This window comes from Dama dama, chromosome 18 (assembly GCF_033118175.1).
Source record: "Dama dama isolate Ldn47 chromosome 18, ASM3311817v1, whole genome shotgun sequence".
NCBI classification, from domain to species: domain Eukaryota; kingdom Metazoa; phylum Chordata; class Mammalia; order Artiodactyla; family Cervidae; genus Dama; species Dama dama.
In genome coordinates, this window is record NC_083698.1 from 75,669,311 (window position 1) to 75,691,334 (window position 22,024).

General features: G+C 43.1%; 1 protein-coding gene across 2 annotated transcripts; it reads left to right on the forward strand.

The window, feature by feature from the left end:
- The first annotated feature begins 358 nt into the window (after positions 1–358).
- INHBA (inhibin subunit beta A) lies at positions 359–18,846 on the forward strand. 2 transcript variants are annotated; one of them, XM_061165656.1, is made up of 3 exons: positions 359–445; positions 2,859–3,413; positions 13,315–18,846. In XM_061165656.1, exons 2-3 carry the CDS (start codon positions 3,026–3,028, stop codon positions 14,202–14,204), a joined length of 1,278 nt encoding a protein of 425 aa, XP_061021639.1. In that variant the 5' UTR covers positions 359–445; positions 2,859–3,025; the 3' UTR covers positions 14,205–18,846. The 2 variants fall into 2 exon arrangements, with proteins under 2 accessions (XP_061021639.1, XP_061021638.1); XM_061165655.1 differs by lacking the exon at positions 359–445 and having other exon boundaries at positions 2,705–3,413.
- The last annotated feature ends 3,178 nt before the right edge of the window (positions 18,847–22,024 follow it).

Genomic DNA, 22,024 nt, shown 5'->3' on the forward strand with positions numbered 1-22,024 from the left:
TGCTTTATGTGAAGATATAAAACTGAGCCTGAATATAAGAAGAAGTGTGTGCTCAATTGGTCAAAGAAAAGTTGAAAGTTGGACCCTCAGTGAGACAGAGTTGTTGGATTCCAGGATTGTTCTAAAGAGGAGTCCAGTCAGTCAGACATTTCACTGGCTCGCTGATCACCCAGTAGTGTTACTGAAGCCAAGAAAGGCTTTCCATTAGATAATGAGTTATGAAATATGTCTCACACTGGAAAAACCAGTCATCTGCTGATGTCATGCTGATTCTAACCAATCCCAAACAAACCCCAGCCCTCCTCTGCTTGACTGGTACCAATGTGTGACTGTACAAATAAGTAGTACAGTATAAAACTCCTCAGTGCCAATACCATGAAGAGGAACCCGGACAGCTCTTACCACACGAGACAAGAGTCTGCTGGTGAAAGAGAGGACCGGAAAGGTAATGCTTTTTAACTTACTTCTGAGCTCTTTCCACATTCCTAGGCAGGATGGTGAGCAGGACTTTTACAACTTCTTGGCACTTCCATGCAGATTGTGATCTGTACCTTTTTATGTGTTCAAGCAAGTGAATAGTGTTTTTAGCAGTAGAGCATGCAGATAGATTATGTGTTTCTACAACCCAATTCAGCATCTCTAGGCAAGGACTTGTGTCAAAGAGAAAGCTAATTTTTAAGTTACATTCACAAATAGTAAATTCAGGGAATACACACAAACTCATATACAGAGAGGGTCCTGATGATGAGTTACATTTATCTAAATGCAGGTATTGGGACTCTCAAGTTGTTTGGAGTCATTAAACTTTGAGTTCTATTTCAACCTCTCTTGTAAAACTTAATTGGACTGCAAAATGCTTTGGGTACTGCATATGGGACGCCAAATAGGTAGATTATGTTATAAATCTTCAGTTTCAAAGATATTTTATTAAGCAATTATTAACACAAATGCCACCCTTTCCCCATTCTCTGTCACCATCCCCCACTAGAAAAAAATTAGACTCTTCAAGGAATGTTGACAAAATATGAACAGTAATAGCAGGGTAACTGATGTTCCTGGAAGTAAAAATCCTAAAGGTGGCTGGTCACAGAGAAAGTCTCACAGGCAGATGCCTTAGAAAAGGGGGGCGGGGTATCCAATTCAGAAAAGCTTTGTTACCTGTGCAAACTGTAATTTTAACTTAGTATCACACTGGTCTTACCCGCCTCCCCTCGCCCTCAGTTCTTATGCTTCTAGTAATGTTATTTATTAACTTTTCCCAACCAAAGTGCATTGCTTGACTATAATGCTCTGAACACACTAGGTGTCAGATATAAGCTGACTGTATCTACAGAAACTGAGAGGGCTTGCTTATGTGTGGGAAAGCAACTGAGAGGGAAGGAAAGCTTTAACAGATGGACCTCTTAAAGATACTTCTGCAAGATAAAAGCAATAAGACAGAAAAATGAAAAAAAGGAGGGGGGCGGGGGGAGGAGAATAAAAAAAAACTCAGAGAGGCATTGTTTAAAAATTCACATTTTTCTTTTTCTGTGAACACTGAAATCCATGATGATTTCATCTGTGCTGTTCCTTTGAGAGAAAAAGAAGCAAGTCTGTTGACTGGTCCGGGATGCGGATAGGGAGCAGGCTGAACAAACTACCCCATGACAGAGAAAATTATTTACCAGTATATTTTAGAGATTCTTCCCCTGCTAGGACCAGTTATTCAAGTCATAGGAGCTCACTATTTGTATAAATTAATGTGGGAAAGGCCAATGGAATTCTGCATTTTACCTGTGAAGTCAGAGCCAGTGGTGGTGAGCTGTCATCTGTGAGTGTATGTGCCGGGCAGGAGGGGTGGCCGCAAAAGACAGGGGCCAGAGCTTCACTTCACATGACACAAGCGTGTAACCCGCTGCCTGCCTCTGGACCTGCTGCCTTTTGCAGTTGGAAAAAGTAGAGTGTATTATATGACCCCAAACAAAAGTTCTATCTGCACTCCCCTCTGATCGTCTGCCAGTGTTGACGGCCCTGAAAATTGAAATATGAATGAATGGGGGAAAGGACGGTCTGCAGGATTCCCTCCGGCCGGAAGTGACACAGTGGCCCCTCTTCTTGACCTTCACCACCTGCCTGCCCACCTCTGGGCACCCTGAGCCCCACCTTCCAGGCAGTGGCCAGGCAGGGTAGAGGGGTGCTGGGGGAGGCTGTTTCAGTCTGGTCCTCCCTGTTGATGGAGACAGGCTTTGCTTGTCCCTCCAAAAGAGGAAGAAGGTGAAGCAAGGGGACTGGGCAGAGAAAGAAACAGGGTGGGGGGCGGGGGAGAAATGAAGAAGTGGTAGAACCGAATCAGGAGAATTTCCTTCAGAAGGGAAAGTAGAACTCCAGAGAATGGTGATATTTGAAGAGAGGTGTGTGTGTAAGGGAGCAGAAGGCAGGCAGCCTGTCAGAAAGAGCTGTCCCTCCCCTTCCTAATCACAGCCTTTACTCACAGACAAACTCCCTCCCTCTCCCATTCACTCACTCACTTAGGGCCAATCGCTCTGTCTCTCTGTCTCTCTCTCCCCCCCTCTCTCTCTCTCTTTCTCTCTCCCTCTCCCTCTCTCCCTCCCTCCCTCTCCCCCTTCTCTCCCTCTCTCTTCTGTCTCCCTGTCTCTCTTTCCCTCCCGTCCTCTCTCTGTCTCTCTCTCCCCCCCCACCCTGTCTCTCCCTTCCTCCCTCCTTCCCTCCCTCCCTCCTTCCCTCCCTCCCTCCCTCTCTCTTACTCGGAGACAGTCAGAACTCTCCTCCCTGACAGCCACAAACCTACAGCACTGACTGCATTCAGAGAGGGAACCTGCAAACAAAACTTCACAGAAAACTTTTTGTTCTTGTTCCAGAGAATTGACTGAAGAGGAGAAAGGAAAAAAAAAAAAAAAAAAAAGAAAGAAAGAAAAAAAAAAAAAAAAACCAAAAAGAAAAAAAAAAAAAAAAGGAACCCTGTGCGTGAGGGGGGTGGAAAAGCAGAGCCTTTTAAAAGGGCAACACAACAACTTTTGCTGCCAGGATGCCCTTGCTCTGGCTGAGAGGATTTTTGTTGGCGAGTTGCTGGATTATAGTGAGGAGTTCCCCCACCCCGGGATCCGAGGGGCACAGCGCGGCCCCAGACTGCCCGTCCTGCGCGCTGGCCACCCTCCCAAAGGATGTACCCAACTCTCAGCCGGAGATGGTGGAGGCCGTCAAGAAGCACATTTTAAACATGCTGCACTTGAAGAAGAGACCCGATGTCACCCAGCCGGTACCCAAGGCGGCGCTTCTGAACGCGATCAGAAAGCTTCATGTGGGAAAAGTGGGGGAGAACGGGTACGTGGAGATAGAGGACGACATCGGACGGAGGGCAGAAATGAATGAACTTATGGAGCAGACCTCGGAGATCATCACGTTCGCGGAATCAGGTGGGTGCCTGCCCGGGGGTGGGGGTGGGGGGGGGCACACTGCTCTGACAGTCCTCGGCGGCGGAACTTCTTGCCCTCCAACTGCACCCTGCCTGGGAAGGTCATGAGTTATTAGGGGACGGTAGCGGGTGGACCGCGGCGGGGGTAGGGGGTTAGGGAGCGGGGGAGAGGACCTCCCAGACTGGGGTGCTGGGGTCCTGGGCAGAGCCCTGGCAGGAGATGGCTAGCTTACACTTGCTCAACTCAGCCGGTCGTCCCGGAGGAAGCCCTCGGCCCAATGTGGAGCAGGAAGGTAGTCTGAGAGAGGATCCCTCGCCCTGCCTGCCCGGGGAACTAGATCAGAGGAGCCGGAGGAAAGTCGGGGCATTTTCTGGTGCTGGGGGGAAGCCCGGAGGCTTCCGGACCCCATCTAAAGTTTTTACTGGCGGTGGGTGGGGTGGGTGGGGGGATGGCGGCAAGCGCAGGATCGGGATGGCATGGCCCAGATGAAGTCATTGTCTTAAAAACATCCCTTTTTCTTTAAAAGTCCAATCAGGGGCCACATCGAGAAGCAGGGCATATTAGTGACAGTCATTTTTACCTTTAGAAACTCTGCCTCTAAAGACACAAGCATCACATTCTAGGCAGTGAAGAACGACTTTGGGGGGTGGGGTGGGCTAGGGAACAGATGACATTGAACTATCAGTCACTTTTGGAACACTGACTTTTGCTCTCTGAACTAAAAAAAAAAGAGTTTTGTTCTCTGTAAAGTTACTAAGAGCTCTCTGCCAAGGAATGCAACCTTGACAAAGTGCTCTCAGATACTACACTGAACTCCCACTCAATCCTTAAGAGGAAGAACTTTAATAAATAGATTCTAATCGTTGGCTCAGGACCATGCTAACCTGTTGCTGAAGAAAACAATACCTGTCAAAAGGGCCTGCTGGTGACCCGGGGTCAGGTTATTTTTACAGTTATGTGACCCAGATCCTTTTGCCTGTCTACAAGCCCATGCATGCTGCGCCTGGGCACACACAGATGTGTTAATTTCATGTTACTTTCATGGTAATGCCAGGCTAAAGAATTGCATCCCTTGCCAAATCCATTTGAAAGGAATGCCATTGTTTTGTTTGGTAGAGCATATGGCCAGTAAAGTATGTGCCGGGACTCCCAGCATTGCTGTTTAAAAGTTTGCCGCAGCAGTATAAACAATTAAGGCAACACTCAGAATTTCCAATCCTGAAAACCTGTTGACTCAGATGGTATATTTTCAAGAAAACCATGTGAGACCAGGGCATCCTTCTGGGGGTGGGGGGTGGGTGGGGGTGGAGCAGATAGCCTGCTGACTTGCTGGTTCCCCCTCCTAGGAAAAGCTCTGGTGTCCCGCGGGCAGTTTAGCTCTCTCACCAGAAGCTTCTTTCTTTTCAAGAAGGTCTGACTTTCTTCCCTTAAAGCTCTTTTTCGATGAAGTCCCAAAGGACTTTTGACTTTATCTTGTGAAGCTTACTGAGGGAAAGAGGCAGGTTGGAGTCTTTTTGAGCTGCCACCCCAATTTTTCTTAACATTTTCTGAGGTCCTGAGCGGGGAAATGGATTCCAGTGGTCTAGGCGCTGCTCCTTCTTCTGCCACAATAGGGACCCTGTATATGTTTTTATATACTAATTGCCACACAGAATGGCCTTAATTGCAGCTCTTCCTCAATTGGCTTTACCCACATCATATGACTAAGCAGACATATGCCTTTGGCCACTTTTAACTCTACACCTGATGCGAGCATTGCACCCGCTTCCTGACTTCTCCAACTTGTAAAACAAATCACTCCTTTGGCATTGAGAGATTTTGCAGGGAAAAGAATTTGAATTTTTGCCTTCTTTCTTACTTATGGCCTTCATCTCAGTGCCAATCTTTTTGTCAATTATATGAAATCTCGTCGTTTTTCAAAAAACCTTTTCTGGTCCCTATTTGGTTTGAAAGAAATTGAGCTACTTTTTGAAAAGGTGGATTCATTTAACTCACGTGTTGACTACAGTTTAAGGTCTATGATGGAAAACTCCTCCGGGTTGAGTTTACAGCTTAACTTTGGGCAAGTTGCTGGCTTCTTAGAAAAGGTTTTTGACACTTGCTTATTTTTCTCATTTGAGAAGTCTCATGCATCAACTTTAAGTCGATTTAGTATGATTTCACAAAAATGATTACTCTATGGACAATCTACTCTCCGAGTAGAGTAAGTACTATGTGAGTATTTTGCTGCTCCTTTGCTAACCCAGAAGAGAGATTTATCATCAGAACAATTGTTGTGAATATATGAAAATGTCTTGTTGCTTTTGGAATAATTCAATGTTAGTAATTCTCAAATGATGTCAAACATCAAGATTTTTAAGAATAGCAAAGGGCATTCAGTTTTTTTTTTCTTTAGATATCATTCTGTACAGCATAGAATTCAGTGTCATCTGCATGCATGTCACAAATGCTCACCATACATGCATTCTTCAGCCTCATGATTCCTCAATTGAGGAATCATGTTTATTGTTACCTTTACTCATTATGACGGTTGAAGAAGGCCAAGACATGGCCACCGCAGTTGAAGGACTCACACTCAGGTGCCAGGAACTTTTTGAACTGAGTCTATCCCTTGTGTTCAGGTGGAAAGCACCCCACCTTGGTAAAGCTGATATGAGTTGCTGTTGACTAAGCGCTAAAGCATTGCCCTCAGCTTCTCTGAAATGTATTCTCACAAACAACAATGATTTTCTTTTTATATCTGTAACCCCAGATTGCTTACCAAGGTGACTGCATTTTTTGCAAGGCTGGCAACAGAATCCTCTGTTGTTTAACACCTTAAGGAACAGGAGGAAGAGATGGGTAGAGTCAAGCCAACTATCACCATAATTATCATTGAAGCCAAATTAGTGGTCTTCTTGACTTCTCTCTCTATTTTCTCTTTTTATGATTTGTGACAAAAGCTAGTCAGTCAAAGGAGGATAATGGTATATCCTTGAGTCTCATGCTGATTCTGGTAATGAGGTTAGCAATTGATAGCACTTACTGAAAAAAGTATAAGGGAAGAAAGACAAATCAAGCACCAAGAAATAGAAAATACGCACACAGTCCAGGTGTTGTTGAATGCAACACATACATTTCCTTCCTTGGAACATTCTAGCTAACAGAAGATTTGAGTTAAAATGTATATACACAAAGGTTCCCAGACAGAGGTCTAAGGGTGGCTTGCTAGGATGACTGTTTTCCTCCACCCCAGGAAAGCCATCTCAAGGTGGACATGACTCCCACTACCCCATGCCCATCTTCTGAACTTGCTGGGAATTCACCCTCACAGGGGTTATACACTCTCTTCTCTGAATAATGGAAATAGTCGGCCACAAGAGGGCGCATTCCAAAGACTTTTGCTGCTTACCAGTTAGTCTTCCAGGGAAACAATTTCACCTACTGGAAGCCCCAGCCTGCATCGCCCTAATCTTGCTGATTAACAATCCGCCCTCCCCGCCCCGCCCTCCTCCTTTCATCCTGCAGGATAAGTTAGGATTTTATGGGTTGAGAGGAACATGACTACCTGTAACATATTACATGAAACAGAAGGTAAGGAAATAGGAATTGTAGTGATACGTATGGACATTCCACAGCTCTATGGAAGACAGAGGAATGATAAATTTCAGAAGCAAACAGAGCGGAGCGGGGAGAAATGTGACCGTGAATCATCAGCAATCCTGATTTGCTCACACGTCTCTCCCTAATACGGCTGCCTGGGCTTTGACAAAAACTTCTTCCGTCTCCGTCTCCCCTGATGTGGTTGCCTAGTGGGCCTGTTTTATCAGCAGTTTTCACCAGCGACAAAGGACAAGTGACTTCAGACAGGGAGGAGAAAGTCTATTTATTTATACCTTGTGGGAACAGCACGTAAGGCTTTGGAGGATGCGTTTGTTTCTGCACTGAGAATGTAGAGAGAAATGGTGGAGAAAAGATGTGAAAAGAGATGGATTAGTGGTTTGAGCCAGAGGAGGAGGTGTATTGGAGTGGGCGTAGGGGAGGATCAGGGTAGAAATTCAGTTTTCATATTTGGAAAACCCAGAATCATACCTTCCCAGGCACTTTGCGTAAAAATACGTGTTTCTCTTGGCCCCTCTTCTGCTAAAGTGTACTCAGGCACAATCTCTTGTAGTTCAGAATGCTTTATACCCTACTGGTTCCTAGCTCCAAAACCCAAAGTGTAAAAGTTCTCAGGAACTTTGGAAGAAGGCTCTGAAAGTCCAAGGGTTGAACCTTCAGAAATTTTTTCTCCTTTTAGGCATCTAAAATCCCTTCCTCTCTAAATATTTAACCTTTTTTTAATTGCTATTTAAATGAAAGATGCAGGAATGTGGCCGAGCATTTACAATTCAATAGCAGATCCTAAGCAAAGATAGTAAGTCTTAAAAAAAAATCAAGATAATTTATAACTAAAGTTCTGCTTTGGCAAGACCCTTTCCTGCAGGTTAAAGGAGGCATAACCTTCAAGGCCTCACTTGCTGCTTTTAGCAGAAATCCCTGGAAACAGTCCAGATGCAAAATTAGTGCTTCAGGGAGCACACATGCTGTATTCTCCCATCAGTGACTGTACCATGTCTAGGCACAGGGAAACATTGGTGAAGAATGGAAAATGAAAGTAACAGCTGTATTTTACAGCGAGCCCCCACCCCCCCACCCCCACGTGGTGAGTTTAACTCCTCCATAAACAACAAGGCTCTTTACATTAACATTAGAGTCTTAATTATTACCCACATGGAGAAGGGCAGCATACTTTAAGTAGGACCCTGGTGAGGAGAACAAAATATATCAAAAATGAAACACTGCATGTTAGTATCGTTTATTTCATTGGAGTTGCTCGTGGATCCATGAACCTGTGATGCTGGTGGGGTTTGGTGGGGTATGAGCAGCATTTTGTATCCTAGTGTTGGGGAGGGGGAAGAACCAGGAACTTGGCTGCTTAACCCTTGGCATGCCTGCCTATATCTGTGAGTGAGTTATGAAAACATTTGAAAAATTCTGAAAGCATCAAAGCAAAGGAAAATGTGCTTTCAGGTATTTTCACTTGCAGGTTTCCAAACTCATTCCTCCATTCAATGCCTCCCACTCGGAAACATTTCTGAGGTGTTCCCTACAAGGTGCAGTAATCATCTCTCCTACCCATTTTTAGACACTTTTTTTTTTTTCTCCCTTTGGTATGTGTCCACCAAACTCAAGAGAGGTTTAAGTGATGAAATATTATCACCCACATGGGTTTGCGTGGGACTTCTTAGTGAATTACTCAGGCAGAGCAGGCTGTGATACAAGCGTTGCTCACAAGCCTCGGGAGGGAAAAAATAGCACAGAGGATGAAAAGAATATTATCATAGAGTAGGTAATGAAAGGTTAGCAAAGCCAGCAGCTATATCTAGTTAGGTAGGTAACAGTGTAGGAACCCGGTGCACACCTGTATAAACGAATGCTGTACCACAAAGCACTATGGGAAGATTTCCATTCCAAGATTTTATAGCAGGAGATATTTAAGTCAAGCCTGAAACTGACTAGTAATTGATCCTAAACACCGCAGCCTTAGGCAAACTCCTTCCATTTTTCGAATTGCTGTGCATGGAGATTTGAGGATTGGAGCATCCTGAAAGCATCATTGCAGTATAGCCATCTGTCTCCGATAAAACACAGATAAAGCAAATGTAATCAAGTGACTACTTATATTTTTCATGCCTAAGAAATTTGAGCGTTGTAATATCTTTTTGAAACCTACAGCCCTGGTAAATATGAATTCCATCCAGCGCCTAGCTCTCTCATTCTGTGCCCCCTCCACTTCTGCAATGAAAGCTAGATGTAAAAGAAAAAGTAAATGCACTGCTTAATAAGTCAGAATATAATAGAACTTTGAAAATGTACCTGCATATAAGGTAGACATTAGGAAGCCTTGAATCTCTCTCTTCCCCCTGTTCTCCTGAGCATTATGGCAACGGCATTTTCGTGAAATTGGATCTCAGTTTTATTTTTTTTCCCTGATAAAATATCATGCAATATACAAATAGCAGTTCCAGAAATGGACACCAGGAGAAGGAGGCGACAGGCATGTCAATTAGTAGGGGAAAATCCAAATGTCAGAAATCTGGGGGAGAGATCCAGCACGCAGGCAATGGAGGCAAATACAGGGAACCGAGTCTTTCTGCTCAGATCATTAAACCGGTGCATATTTCAGCACTGCGCCTCTTCCCAGTACGCAGGCAATGCCATGCAGTTAATTATCAGCCAGGACCAGGATGAAAGTCATTTTATGATGACTCTCTGATCCTAATATAACAGCACCTGACAGATTGAGTCCCCTCTAATGAGCACTCTCTTTGTACAATCCTCTCTCAGGAACACTAAATCATTTGCTTCCAAGTACAGCTGCCTGTGGAGAAGGGGTGGGGCTATATTGTGCATCAGAAACCAACTCTTGAGAAATGAGGGGCGGCCCTGTAGGCTGTTCCTGGAAGCAAGGGGCCTCGGCTCGCTGACCCTCTGGAGGCAATTTACATGTGCTGCCACTGGTACAAGTCAGCCAGTGAGCATCTCACCACCTCTTCCCAGCATCTGTAGACTTCTCTGGATTTTATTCAAGGAAAGTCCAATGTGGGTGGGTCCGCACTGCCACCTGGACCCTCTCTTTACCGGGGACCATCTACCTTCACCCTCAGCCCCTTCTCCCCTGCTGGTTGAGAAATGATTGAGCCTGTGGAAATTGAGCCTGTGGATTGAGCCTGTGGAAGTGAGTTACCTGAAACCCAGAGAGCCCTCCCAGCCTGGGGACAGTCAGACTCTCCCGTTTCACACTCTTTCCTAGAAAAGCTAGTCAGAACCTTGTGCCCGCTGGCTCCTCTAACTTAGCAGCTACTAGATCTCTGTCTTTGGAGTGGCACCCTGTGCGGTTTAAGGTTTCAGAAGTTGGCCTGCGTGGAGGCAGAAGGGAGACCAGCAGGGAGCTTGTTAGCCTTCTCTGTGGGGCAGGGCGGCTGTGCCCACACTGGGGGAAGCCACAGGCTCCTCCACGCCTTCTCACGGAGCCCAGGGCAGCTTCCAGCTGCCTTTTCCTCTCGTCTCTGGAGGACTCTACAACTCAGAATCTACAGCTGATGATCTTTCTAGAGTTAAGTGATGAAGCTCTGCTTTGTGGTCTCCTCTCTTTTGCTTTCTTAAAAGATAAACAGTAACAACCACCACCCCCCACCAAGCCCCACCAATTTTTAGCAAAGGAGAGTACTGGATTCCTGTTTTGAAAAAAAAAAAATCCTCTCGCTTTCTTAAAAATGACAGTTTACTCCTCTAACTGCTCCCCGCTCTGGTGATCTAATCATAAACCTAACTTCATGATTCATTTCAACTCCTGCCAGAGATGCGAGGTCGGAGGCAAAGGAATGCTGCTCATCACCACCACCAGCACCATCAGAGCCAATGTCCTTTCAAGTTTGTGCAGGGAAACCAGAGAACCCTTCCTATACACATGCAGCCCTGCTGGGGCCCCGGCCTCAGTGAATTTACCACTAGCAGTATCACACTGTTAAATTAAGAACAGAATCCACAGCTCTTCCTGCACGGAATAGCCTTTCTGCTGCAGAGAACTTGAAACTGTGCCTAAAATTTATAGTACCGTAAACATCTCAGGGCTGAGAGTGATAAGTATGGCTGGATTTCCGTTAGCTATAGAAATCCAGGCAGGGAGACCCCCTAGGGAGTTGCGAGTTCTAAGAGGAACTTTCAGATGGTTCTCAGATTTGTGCTCCTCCGGATGCATGTACTTGAGCAGTTGGAGCCAGGTACACACAGGCGGCAGTTGAGAAAAGAGAACTTGTTTCAGATACCACCAGGTGGTAGCAGGGGAAGTGAGGGGACCTCACTTTGATCAATCAAAGAATTCTAGTCTGGACACCCGCTTCTTACAGTAAATGTTGTTGCAGGAATATAGGGGCTTGGAGTAAGAGAAGGAAATGAATGACTTTTTCTCATTTTAGAATTAGGCAAGAACTGAGTGGTTCCTGCATTCAACCACTCTGCCAATGTAGGGGTCTCCTCTCTTATTAACAGCTGTTGCTACATTTGGACTCTCTAAGCAGCATTCAAGGGCTTCCTTGGTGGCTCAGCAGTCAAGAATCTGCCTGCAATGCAGGAGATGTAGGTTTGATCCCTGGGTTGGGAAGATGCCCTGGAGAAGGAAATGGCAATCCACTCCAGTATTCTTGCCTGGCAAATTTCATGGACAGAGGAACCTGGTGGGCTATAGCCCATGGGATCACGAGAGTCGAACACAACTTAGTGACTAAACCTCCAAACTGCTAAAGGAAAAAAGGCAAAACTGAGGGATTCAAGGGTAGGAGGTGGATCTCTTCTAGTTCGGTGCTAAGGGTGCCTCCATTTGTTAATAAAGAAGCAAGTAATTGACTACTTCCTGCTAAATCCTGGGCTATGACAGTAAACGAGATAGATAGGACCTCAGACCTGGGGTGTTCTAAGTTGGACGGGCAGGAGAGTGGGGGTGGAGGTGGGGAAGAGACATCACTTCTAGGGGAAGAGGGGTCATCCCATCTAAAAGTCAAAGCTTTATTAAGGGCAGTCACTGTGGATGGTGTTTGGGGAGCAAGGGTCTTCTAGGTAGAAAGAACAGCAACTGTCAGTGCCTGGAGATGAGAGGTTGTGTGAGATGTTCATGCTGTGAGGCTGGACCATAGAGATGGGGTGCTGGGATAGAACTGAGCCGGAAGGTGGGAGAAGCTCAGGTAGAGCTCAGAGTTCCCTGCAGTTTCTGTCTTATACTGAGGACAGCAGGAGCTCAGTGCAGGACTGGATGGAACAAGTGATGGGAATGAGTCCACCTCTGGGAAAGATCCCTTTACCTGCTTAATGGAGAAATGATGGGAGAGGGGCCTGACTCCATGCTGGCCTGACAGCTTGCGCCTAAGAGAAATGGCTGTTGCAGTGACCCAGGAAAGGAATGGTGGGGCGTGAAGCAGGTTGTGGCTGTGGAGGAGGAGGCAAGCCCCGTGGGGACACGCCAGGAAGTGCTGTGTGTGCTCAGTTGGTCAGTCATGTCTGACTATTTGAGACCCCGTGGACTGTAGCCCACCAGGCTTCTCTGTCCATGGGGATTCTCCAAGCAAGAATACTGGAGTGGGTTGCCAAGCCCTCCTCCAGGGGATCTTCCCAACCCAGGGATCGAATCCAGATCCCCTGCATTGTAGGTGGATTCTTTCATCATCTGAGCCACCAGACACTACAGGCAGTCTTACATAGCAGGGTGTTTACATATTTGTTTCAGGGATAATAGTGTTTCTACAGCGTGCTAGAGCTTATACTATATCTTCATCTATCTTATCCTGTTGGGTCCTTCCAAACCTATGAGATAATGGGCCAGATGTCACTATATTATTCCCATTTTATAAAAGGTAAGACTTAGGTTAAGCAGTTAGTCAGCAGACCCCAGCTCCCAGACACACTCAGATCCAGTTTCTCTTCTTTCTAGAGCAAGAGTTGATGAAGTTTCTCTGAAAAGGGCCAGAGAGTAAGTGTCTTAAGCTTTGTGGGCCAAATGGACTCTGTCACGACTATTCAAATCCAAAATCTAGTGCAAAGCAGCCACAGACAACCTGTAAAGAAATGAGCCTAGCTGGGATCCAGTGGAAATTCATGGGCCCTGCAATTTAAATTTCATATAATTTTCACATGTCACAGCATCCTATTTTTCTTCAGCCATTTAACAATGTCCAAACCATCCTTAAGATACATAGGCCTTCATTCGCAGAGCCTGGTTAGAGATGACTTGTAACAGAGGCTGCCATGCTTGCCAGAAATTAGGACGTGGCCTTGAACTTGATGCTAACTTATCCCTGCTCTCTTTTGTTGTCTGTTTCATCTTTAGGCACAGCCAGGAAGACGCTGCACTTTGAGATTTCCAAAGAAGGCAGTGACCTGTCCGTGGTGGAGCGCGCAGAAATCTGGCTCTTCCTGAAGGTTCCCAAGGCCAACAGGACCCGGAGCAAAGTCACCATCCGTCTCTTTCAACAGCAGAAGCACCTGCAGGGCAGCTTGGATGCAGGGGAGGAGGCTGAGGAAGTGGGCTTGAAGGGGGAGAAGAGTGAAATGTTGATATCGGAGAAGGTGGTGGATGCTCGGAAGAGCACCTGGCACATCTTCCCCGTCTCCAGCTGCATCCAGCGGTTGCTGGACCAGGGCAAGAGCTCCCTGGACATACGGATTGCCTGTGAGCAGTGTCAGGAGACCGGCGCAAGCCTGGTGCTCCTGGGCAAGAAGAAGAAGAAAGAAGAGGAGGGGGAAGGGAAGAAGAGGGATGGAGAAGGAGGGGTGGGAGGGGACGAGGAGAAGGAGCAGTCGCACAGACCTTTCCTCATGCTGCAGGCCCGCCAGTCTGAAGACCACCCTCACCGGCGCCGGCGGCGGGGCTTGGAGTGTGACGGCAAGGTCAACATCTGCTGTAAGAAACAGTTCTTTGTTAGTTTCAAGGACATTGGCTGGAATGACTGGATCATCGCTCCCTCGGGCTACCACGCCAACTACTGTGAGGGTGAGTGCCCCAGCCACATCGCAGGCACGTCGGGCTCATCCCTCTCCTTTCACTCGACAGTCATCAACCACTACCGCATGCGGGGTCACAGCCCCTTCGCCAACCTCAAGTCGTGCTGTGTGCCCACCAAGCTGAGACCCATGTCCATGTTGTACTATGATGATGGGCAGAACATCATCAAGAAGGACATCCAGAACATGATCGTGGAGGAGTGTGGTTGCTCATAGAGCACCCAGCCCAGGGGGGATGGGAGCGAGATGGTCCAGAGAAGACAGTGGTGACATGAAGACGTGTTTAAGGTTTCTGACTGAAACAACCAGAAAAAAAAAAAAAAAAGAAATTAAAAAAAAAAAAAAAAACTAAAAGCAAAACCTGAAGCAGATGAAGGAAGATGTGGAGAAACTCCTTAGCCAGGGCTCAGAGATGAAACAGTGAAGGAGATGGGAATTGCGGGGGAGAGGGAGAGTGGGGTGCCCTTCACTTCTTCCTCCAGCATCCGAGGGGTGACAGCAGTTGCTCAAATGGGAATATCATCCTCTCCTTTTCAGTTCCCTTTCCGTATGAGCCTCAAAGTCAGCTTGTCTGGTCTGCAGTAATGTGGGCGGACACAACCCAAATAGCATCTAGAAAGCCATGTGTTTGAAAGGGCCATTTATAGGCACTTTCCCACCCGGTAACCCAGGTCGTAAGGTATGTCTGTGTGACCCTCTCTCTGTGTATATCAGCCCATGCACACACACAAAGACACACACCCCCCTCGCAGACACACACACATACCTACCACACACACACACCCCACTACACACGGATGCACACATACAGACCACACACCCCACCGCGTACACGTGAACACACACCAGACCTCGTACACACAGAGACACACATCGAACACACACAAAGGCATTTCCACACCACACACACACACACACACACACACACACACACACATATTCTGGTAAAAGAACACTAGTGTGCAGGTGGTCACACCTTCTTTTTCTGCACCACTTCCGCAACAAAACAATAACCAACATGAAAAAAAAAAATTGAGAACAAGAATGGGAAGCATGAAAGATCAAGGAGAAAAGAATACCAAGTTACATTTCGTTAAGGTGCTTATGATCTTAGAACTATGCAACCTAATAGGTTTGAAACTGTTTACCTGAGAGAGAACAAAAAGAGAGACTTTTTTGTATTGGAAGTAACCTGATTAATTTTTATTTTCTTCAAGGAGAGATACTTGAAAGGAATATGTTTGTCCATCTGTTGGATCCAAACATTTCTATATTTTGTAAATGTTGTTTTTTTTTTATCGTTTACTATTTGCACTACAATGGTGTTCGACCTGTCTAATCCTTATTTAACAAGTATTTTCTTTGGGTGGGGGTGGGGTGGGGTTCAGAGCTGCACTTAATGTGAGCTATAAAAGAACTGCTACAGCACACAAAATAGCTATTTTTATTATTATAATTATAATTATTATTATTATTTTGTACCTTAAAAAATAGACACATACACCAAAGACATTTGTGTGAGCCTTTAAACAGTCTGTCTGTGGTTGGTATCATTCACCATCAATGAGTCAGGGGTTGGGATTCAAGGTTGAGTAAGGTGGATTGTGTTCAGGCATGAAAGACCTGAAAAGTTTGGTTTTTTTTTTTTTTTTTGACTCCTTTTACATCCATGAAACAGGACATTTCATACTGGATGTACAGTAGTTGTACACTGTTGGATATCAAGTTCAATCAGATTCATGGAACGCTCCATGCTCGTATGTGTATATATACAGTGCTCGGGCACATGCATGTCTGTGTGTATGTATACATGTGGCGCATCGTGTCCATACACATTTTAAGCACTTCAGGCTGTCATTTTTTAATGTTCTTAAGGCAATGAATGTTTGTGTGCAAAACACAGTATTTTTAAGAAGGATAGGCTATCGTTTTTGCTTTTACTCTGAACTAGGTGGGCACATTTCAAAAATTTGGATGGGAAAAGCCTGGGAATTCCAGTGAATATTCAGCAAGACCCTCTTTAAATGTACAGGGATCCAATTCCCTCCTCTTTCTTGTCCTCCAACCCCATCCTACAAGTTACTTACTCCCTGCAGGGAAAACAAAACAGGAAACTCGTGTTCAATCTAGGCTGATTATTTGGATAACATATGTATTATCTGTTGGAATCAATCTTAAATCAGAAGCTTTTTCAGGAAAAAAAATTAACCTGTAAGCCAGGATAAAAGAGGTGGGTGCATTTTTTAATTTGCTTTTTTATGATTAAGGTCAGGTTGTGAGAAATATTACCTGCACAGCTGGACTCAATAACGTTGCTGTCAATAGTTAAACGATAAATAATTTGGGGGAAGGTGTTTAAGAGCATGGGAGTAAGAAAAAGAATGGGAGACAGGAATGAGGGCAGTAGTAAAAATCCCTGATATTTTAATTTACAGCCCAGATTCTTGATGTATAAATTGGTATGCATTGATTCAGATGTGAAAAGGAAAAAAAAAAAAAACACACTTTGTTTTATAAATATCAAAGTACATGCTTAAAGCTAAATTGTTACTGATTTATTCTATGATATTTAGCTTGCCTAGGTCATACTTATTCATTTATGTGCTTTTTAAAATACAGAGCCTTACTTATACTGATTTGTTGAAATTTGTGAAAAGTTGGGGGAAAAAAGGTCCCATGGGGGAAATTATGTTTGTTAGAATTCTGTAAAATATTGAAGCTTTCAGCCCTATGCCAGTTAGTAGATTTTTTAAAAACATTAATAATAGGACAATAAAGTATCAGTGAGAAATCATTCCCGAGGTGATTTAGCTCTTCTTGAGAAATAGACCAAATCAACCTGCTATCTACTAGGCTGTATGTAGGCAGATTTAATGTTGTTACCTGGCTGTACATACTACAGTCTGGAGGTTCATCCTTTGTTGTGCAGGAACCCCCACACGAGTGCATAAGAATAGATTCTAATTAAGTATGAGATGGAGTGCATGCAACATTGATACTTCCTCACCCTTAACCATGGGCTAGGAAATTGGGCAGCTGAGTGTCATGAACTTTTCATGAAAAACTTTGAGGGCCTTTTGAACTGCTTCTTATTTGGCATTGGAACTAATAGAGGAACCTATGAAAATAGCATGGGAAATCATGTACTAGTTCACTGTGTAATGGCAGAGATGGCCCAGGCAATAGACAAAGTGAAAAGAGGTTGAAAAAAAATAGCTGATCTCTGTCTGTGGCTCCCATTCATCTCAAATATGTATGCCATCTACTGAAGCCTTTAAATCTTGGATATGTTGAGGATACAATGGGGTTTGCTGAGTGACCACAGTAATTAGTAGCAGAGCTAAATGAAATTACATATGACAATATTTTAATGGGAAGATTTCATTTAATAAATTACACATCTCCAAACTTTAATTAAAATATTTTATTAAATGTATATGGCCTTGAAATAGAATGATAAATTACAACTATCTTTGATAATCTTGGAAGTTATGCAACTTTGTAAACAGCTATGCTGTTCATGGAGCAGCATGAAGTCAAAAGAAAAAGCTTTTAAATTCCACCCGACTGGGTCTTCCCTATCTGTTTTCCTAAAGTAAGTTCAGCTTCATCTGATCTGTGCTCTTTCTGTAGGGCTCATTTCTAGGCTCTTAAAAGTCTACCCACATCCAATCTTCAAAGATCTGAAAAGCGTGTGTTCCCAAATAATTTTTAAGAATCCTAAATATGTTGTAGATTTGATTGACTTTTTCTTTTTCTTTTTTTTTTTTCCCAAAAAAGTAAGGTGAATTCCAGAACACTGAGTTGGGATTTTCTTGTCTCTGAAGATCAATCAATTTCATACTTATTTAAGATTGATTCCATACTCTGATTTTAAGGAGAGTACTTGCCTTCTCCAAGTGAATTTTTTTGTCACCCTCAAGAGATTGAACGTCAAGGTGACTCTAAAATCAGAAAAGGCAAATGCCTTAGTGCTATTAAGCTTAGACTCAAATTATCATGTTCACTTGAAAAAATGACTTCCTGTGGGCCTTTTGGAAACTTCTCTTTTCAATATAGAGAAAAACTTAGTCACCCTGAAAACCTACACAATAAATGGAACTTGTAGATGTGGGCAGAAGTCTTGGGGGTGGACACTGTGTATGTTTAAATTAAACCCTTTATCACTGAGAAGCTGTTGTATGGGTCAGAGAAAATGAATGCTTAGAAGCTGTTCACATCTTCAAGAGCAGAAGCAAACCACATGTCTCAGCTATATTATTATTTATTTTTTATGCATAAAGTGAATCATTTCTTCTGTATTAATTTCCAATGGGCTTTACCCTCTATTTAAATGCTTTGAGAAACAGTGCATTGACAATGGGTGGATATTTTTCTTTAAAAGAAAAATATATTTATGAAAGCCAAGATAATCTGAAGCCTGTTTTGTTTTAAAACCTTTTATGTTCTGTGGTTGGTGTTGTTTGTTTGTTTGTTTGTTTTATTTTGATTCTTTTTTTTTTTTTTTTTTTGGCATATTACATGCAGTTCTTTAACCAATGTCTGTTTGGCTAATGTAATTAAAGTTGTTAATTTATATGAGTGCATTTCAACTATGTCAATGATTTCTTAATATTTATTGTGTAGAAGTACTGGTAATTTTTTTATTTACGATATGTTTAAAGAGATAACAGTTTGATATGTTTTCATGTGTTTATAGCAGAAGTTATTTATTTCTATGGCATTCCAGCGGATATTTTGGTGTTTGCGAGGCATGCAGTCAATATTTTGTACAGTTAGTGGACAGTATTCAGCAACGCCTGATAGCTTCTTTGGCCTTATGTTAAATAAAAGACCTGTTTGGGATTTATTATTTTTATTTTTATTTTTTGTCTTATTGATTTCCCAAGATCAACCTTGCACACATATTGCCATGTCTTTTGCTGGGTGATAATTTTGTTTCTACCGTAATTATCTGGAAGAATATGAGAAAAATAGATCACATGGGAGAGAGAGAATAAAAACTGAACTAAGAGAGCTCAAATAGAAAAAGAATATATATTGCTGTGGCAGGCAGAGGTTTGTAATGGATTGCAGGTACTTGTGAAGTGAAAGTGAAAGTTGGTCAGTCATATCTGACTCTTTGTGACCCCTTGGACTGCAGCCTGCCAGGCTCCTCTGTCCATGGAATTTTCCAGGCCAGAATAGTGAAGTGGGTAGCCATTCCCTTCTCCAAGGGATCTTCCCAACCCAGGGATTGAACCCAGGTCTCCCACATTGCAGGTGGATTCTTTACCATCTGAGCCACCAAGGGAGGTACTTGGACCAGCAATATTTAAATTAGATACATTTTGTTAATTTCCCATTTCTCAATGGCAAGATTCTTGTAGTAGTAAGTAACGTGAGATAGACATTTCCTCTTTCTCTCCCTCCAACTTTCCTTCTTCCCTCCATCCCTCCTTCTTCTTCTTCTCTTTTTTCTTCCTCCTTTCCTTTCTGGATGAAAATCTGGAATTGCATGGAACTACCAGGTCTCAAGAGCTACATATACAGGAAAGAAACAGACTGGTACCAACAAGACCCATTCAGAGTCACACAAGTACAGTCCCGAATGAATTGATCCTTTTTCTTCACCCATCTTAGAGATTATATGGAGAAACTAACTTCTGTGAACGCCAATACAAGTAAGCATGACTTTATGCTTCATCTTACTTGCAACTCCCACCTCATTATTTCAACCAACCAGAACACTAGACATTGATGACCCTGCTTTTAAAGATGAATCTGAGACATGGTTAAATAACATTAATTCGAACTAGGATTCCAAGCCAGATCTGTATTCAAGTCTCAGGTTAATCTTTTCTTGCTGTTTTATACTTGTAGTTTTTTCTTTTTCTTTTTTTGGTTAACTTCCTTATGTTCCAAGGGAAAGAAAGCTGATGGAGGAGGTGGAGGTTGAGTGTTGAACACACTTATAATTTTTTTTTAAGTGCAAATACTTTACAGCTGCCAGACAGTTTACTTATCTCCAGAGAAACGCCCAGTTCATGTAGATTCATGTGTGTGAGTGCTCAGTCTCTCAGTTGTGTCTGACTCTTTGTGACCCCATGGACAGGAACCCCAGGTTCCTCTGTCCATGGAATTTTCCAGGCAAGAATAATGGAGTGGGTTGCCATTTCCCACTCCAGGGATCTTTCGGACCCAGGGATGGAACCTGCATCTCTTGTGTCTCCTGCCTTGGCAGGCAGATTCTTTACCACTGTGCCATCTGGGAAAGTTCCAATTTTTTAAAGTTGGAAAGTGAGAATTGCTATAGTTTTGCTTTGCATTTATTAATTTCTCTCTCTCTCTTTTTTTTTTTTTTTTCTGCTTATATTTTGCTGGAGGAAACCTTTTGTCAGAAGTATTTTATGTTACAGGCCCAGTGATGTGTGTGTGTACACACATGAGCACAGGCATTAGCCTTCATTTCCCGCCAAATTTAATAATGAATGCATATTAGGAACTGAGTAAAATCCACTGAACTACAAACGAGTAGCACTATTATGAAATTTATAACAGACAGTTTAAACATTATGGACATTATCATAAGTAAGAAAAAGAAACTAAAAGAAAACAAAAGTCAGTCATAGAAAATTATATAATTTTGTATATATGTGTATATATATATATGTATATATATGTATAAAAACACATATGTATTTGTAATATATATATTACATATCTAATACACACACAGAGACATATATTTGGGGCAGAAAGAGAGAAAGAATATGTCATTATTTAAAGGGACCATCTAAATCCATTTCACATAGAGGTTTGATCCTTTCTCAGAAATCAGTTGTCTGAGATGTTGTCCAAACTGAAGGAAAGAGAGAAGTTCAATAATTCCTTCCTGTATCAAAGCCAGTGTCAGCTTCCTTAAAAAAAAAAATGTATTGTTTTTGCATTTATCTTAAAATAATTTTTGATGTTTTCCTTTCTTTGGTCCATGAAAAGGTAGGATCCATAGAAATTCACCATTATACCCTTTCAGGGTTTCTTTAATTGTCTTGTCATCAGTGCCTACAGTTAAAAAAAAAAAAGAGAGACAAATTGTTTATCTACAAGCAAAGCATCACAGTGCTGTTTCAAGACTTCTTAGAAATAGAAAATTAATTCCCCCACTTGACCATGTCCACTTTTGAGAAAAGTCTGTCATCCTAGGAGTCCTACCATGCCTTTAATTCACTAGAGGAATAGAGAAGTACTTTTCCTGCAGGAGACTTGGCAGATAAAATCTGAAAGCATTTTGGGAAATATTAGGTCAACTGATTGAATAAAAATGATGAAGGATCTTCTTTTTTAAAAAACTGATTTCTGCTTGGGAAACAGTTAGAGGAAGTGTTGAGGGAAGGTTTAAACACGATTAGAAAAAGAGCATCGAAAAAGCCACCCAAGGCTAGGGTTAATTTGCAGCTGTGATTCTATCGTGGTGGTGGTATTGTCTGCATCATTGTCATGTGGGGGACACAGTGTTCTAAGACAAACTCTATAATGTGGCAACAGAGGTCCCATGGAGTACATCTTTCATTAATGAAGTTGTCCACACAGTTCAGGGCCATAGCCTAAGCTGTTTGAAAAGCTTGGTACTCACAGGGGAGAAAGACAATCTTTATGGGGAAACTGTTCCATTGTGAAACAGAGAAAGAAAGAAAGAAATAGCAAACACCGCTAATCTATGCCAGAAATGGCAGGCCTGAGGCAGGGGGATGACAAAGCATTGGGCTTCAAAGTGTTTATTGTCCTAGAGCTGCCAAGCACTTTGAAGACAATCATCAAACCCTTCTAAATGGAACCAGGGAGGTTTCTCACCATTGATCTCAACAACAAATGTTTGTGTTTCATGGTCACTTTTTTTTTTAATCCTTCAAAGACTCTAAGTAGAATTGTCATTAAATAGGCTATTTTAAAAGATAAAACTAATTTTCCATCTGAGTAATCATATCCCAAACATGATCAAATTGCCAACTAGAGAAATGGCTTGAAATGGTATCCAACAATATATTCAGTACCTA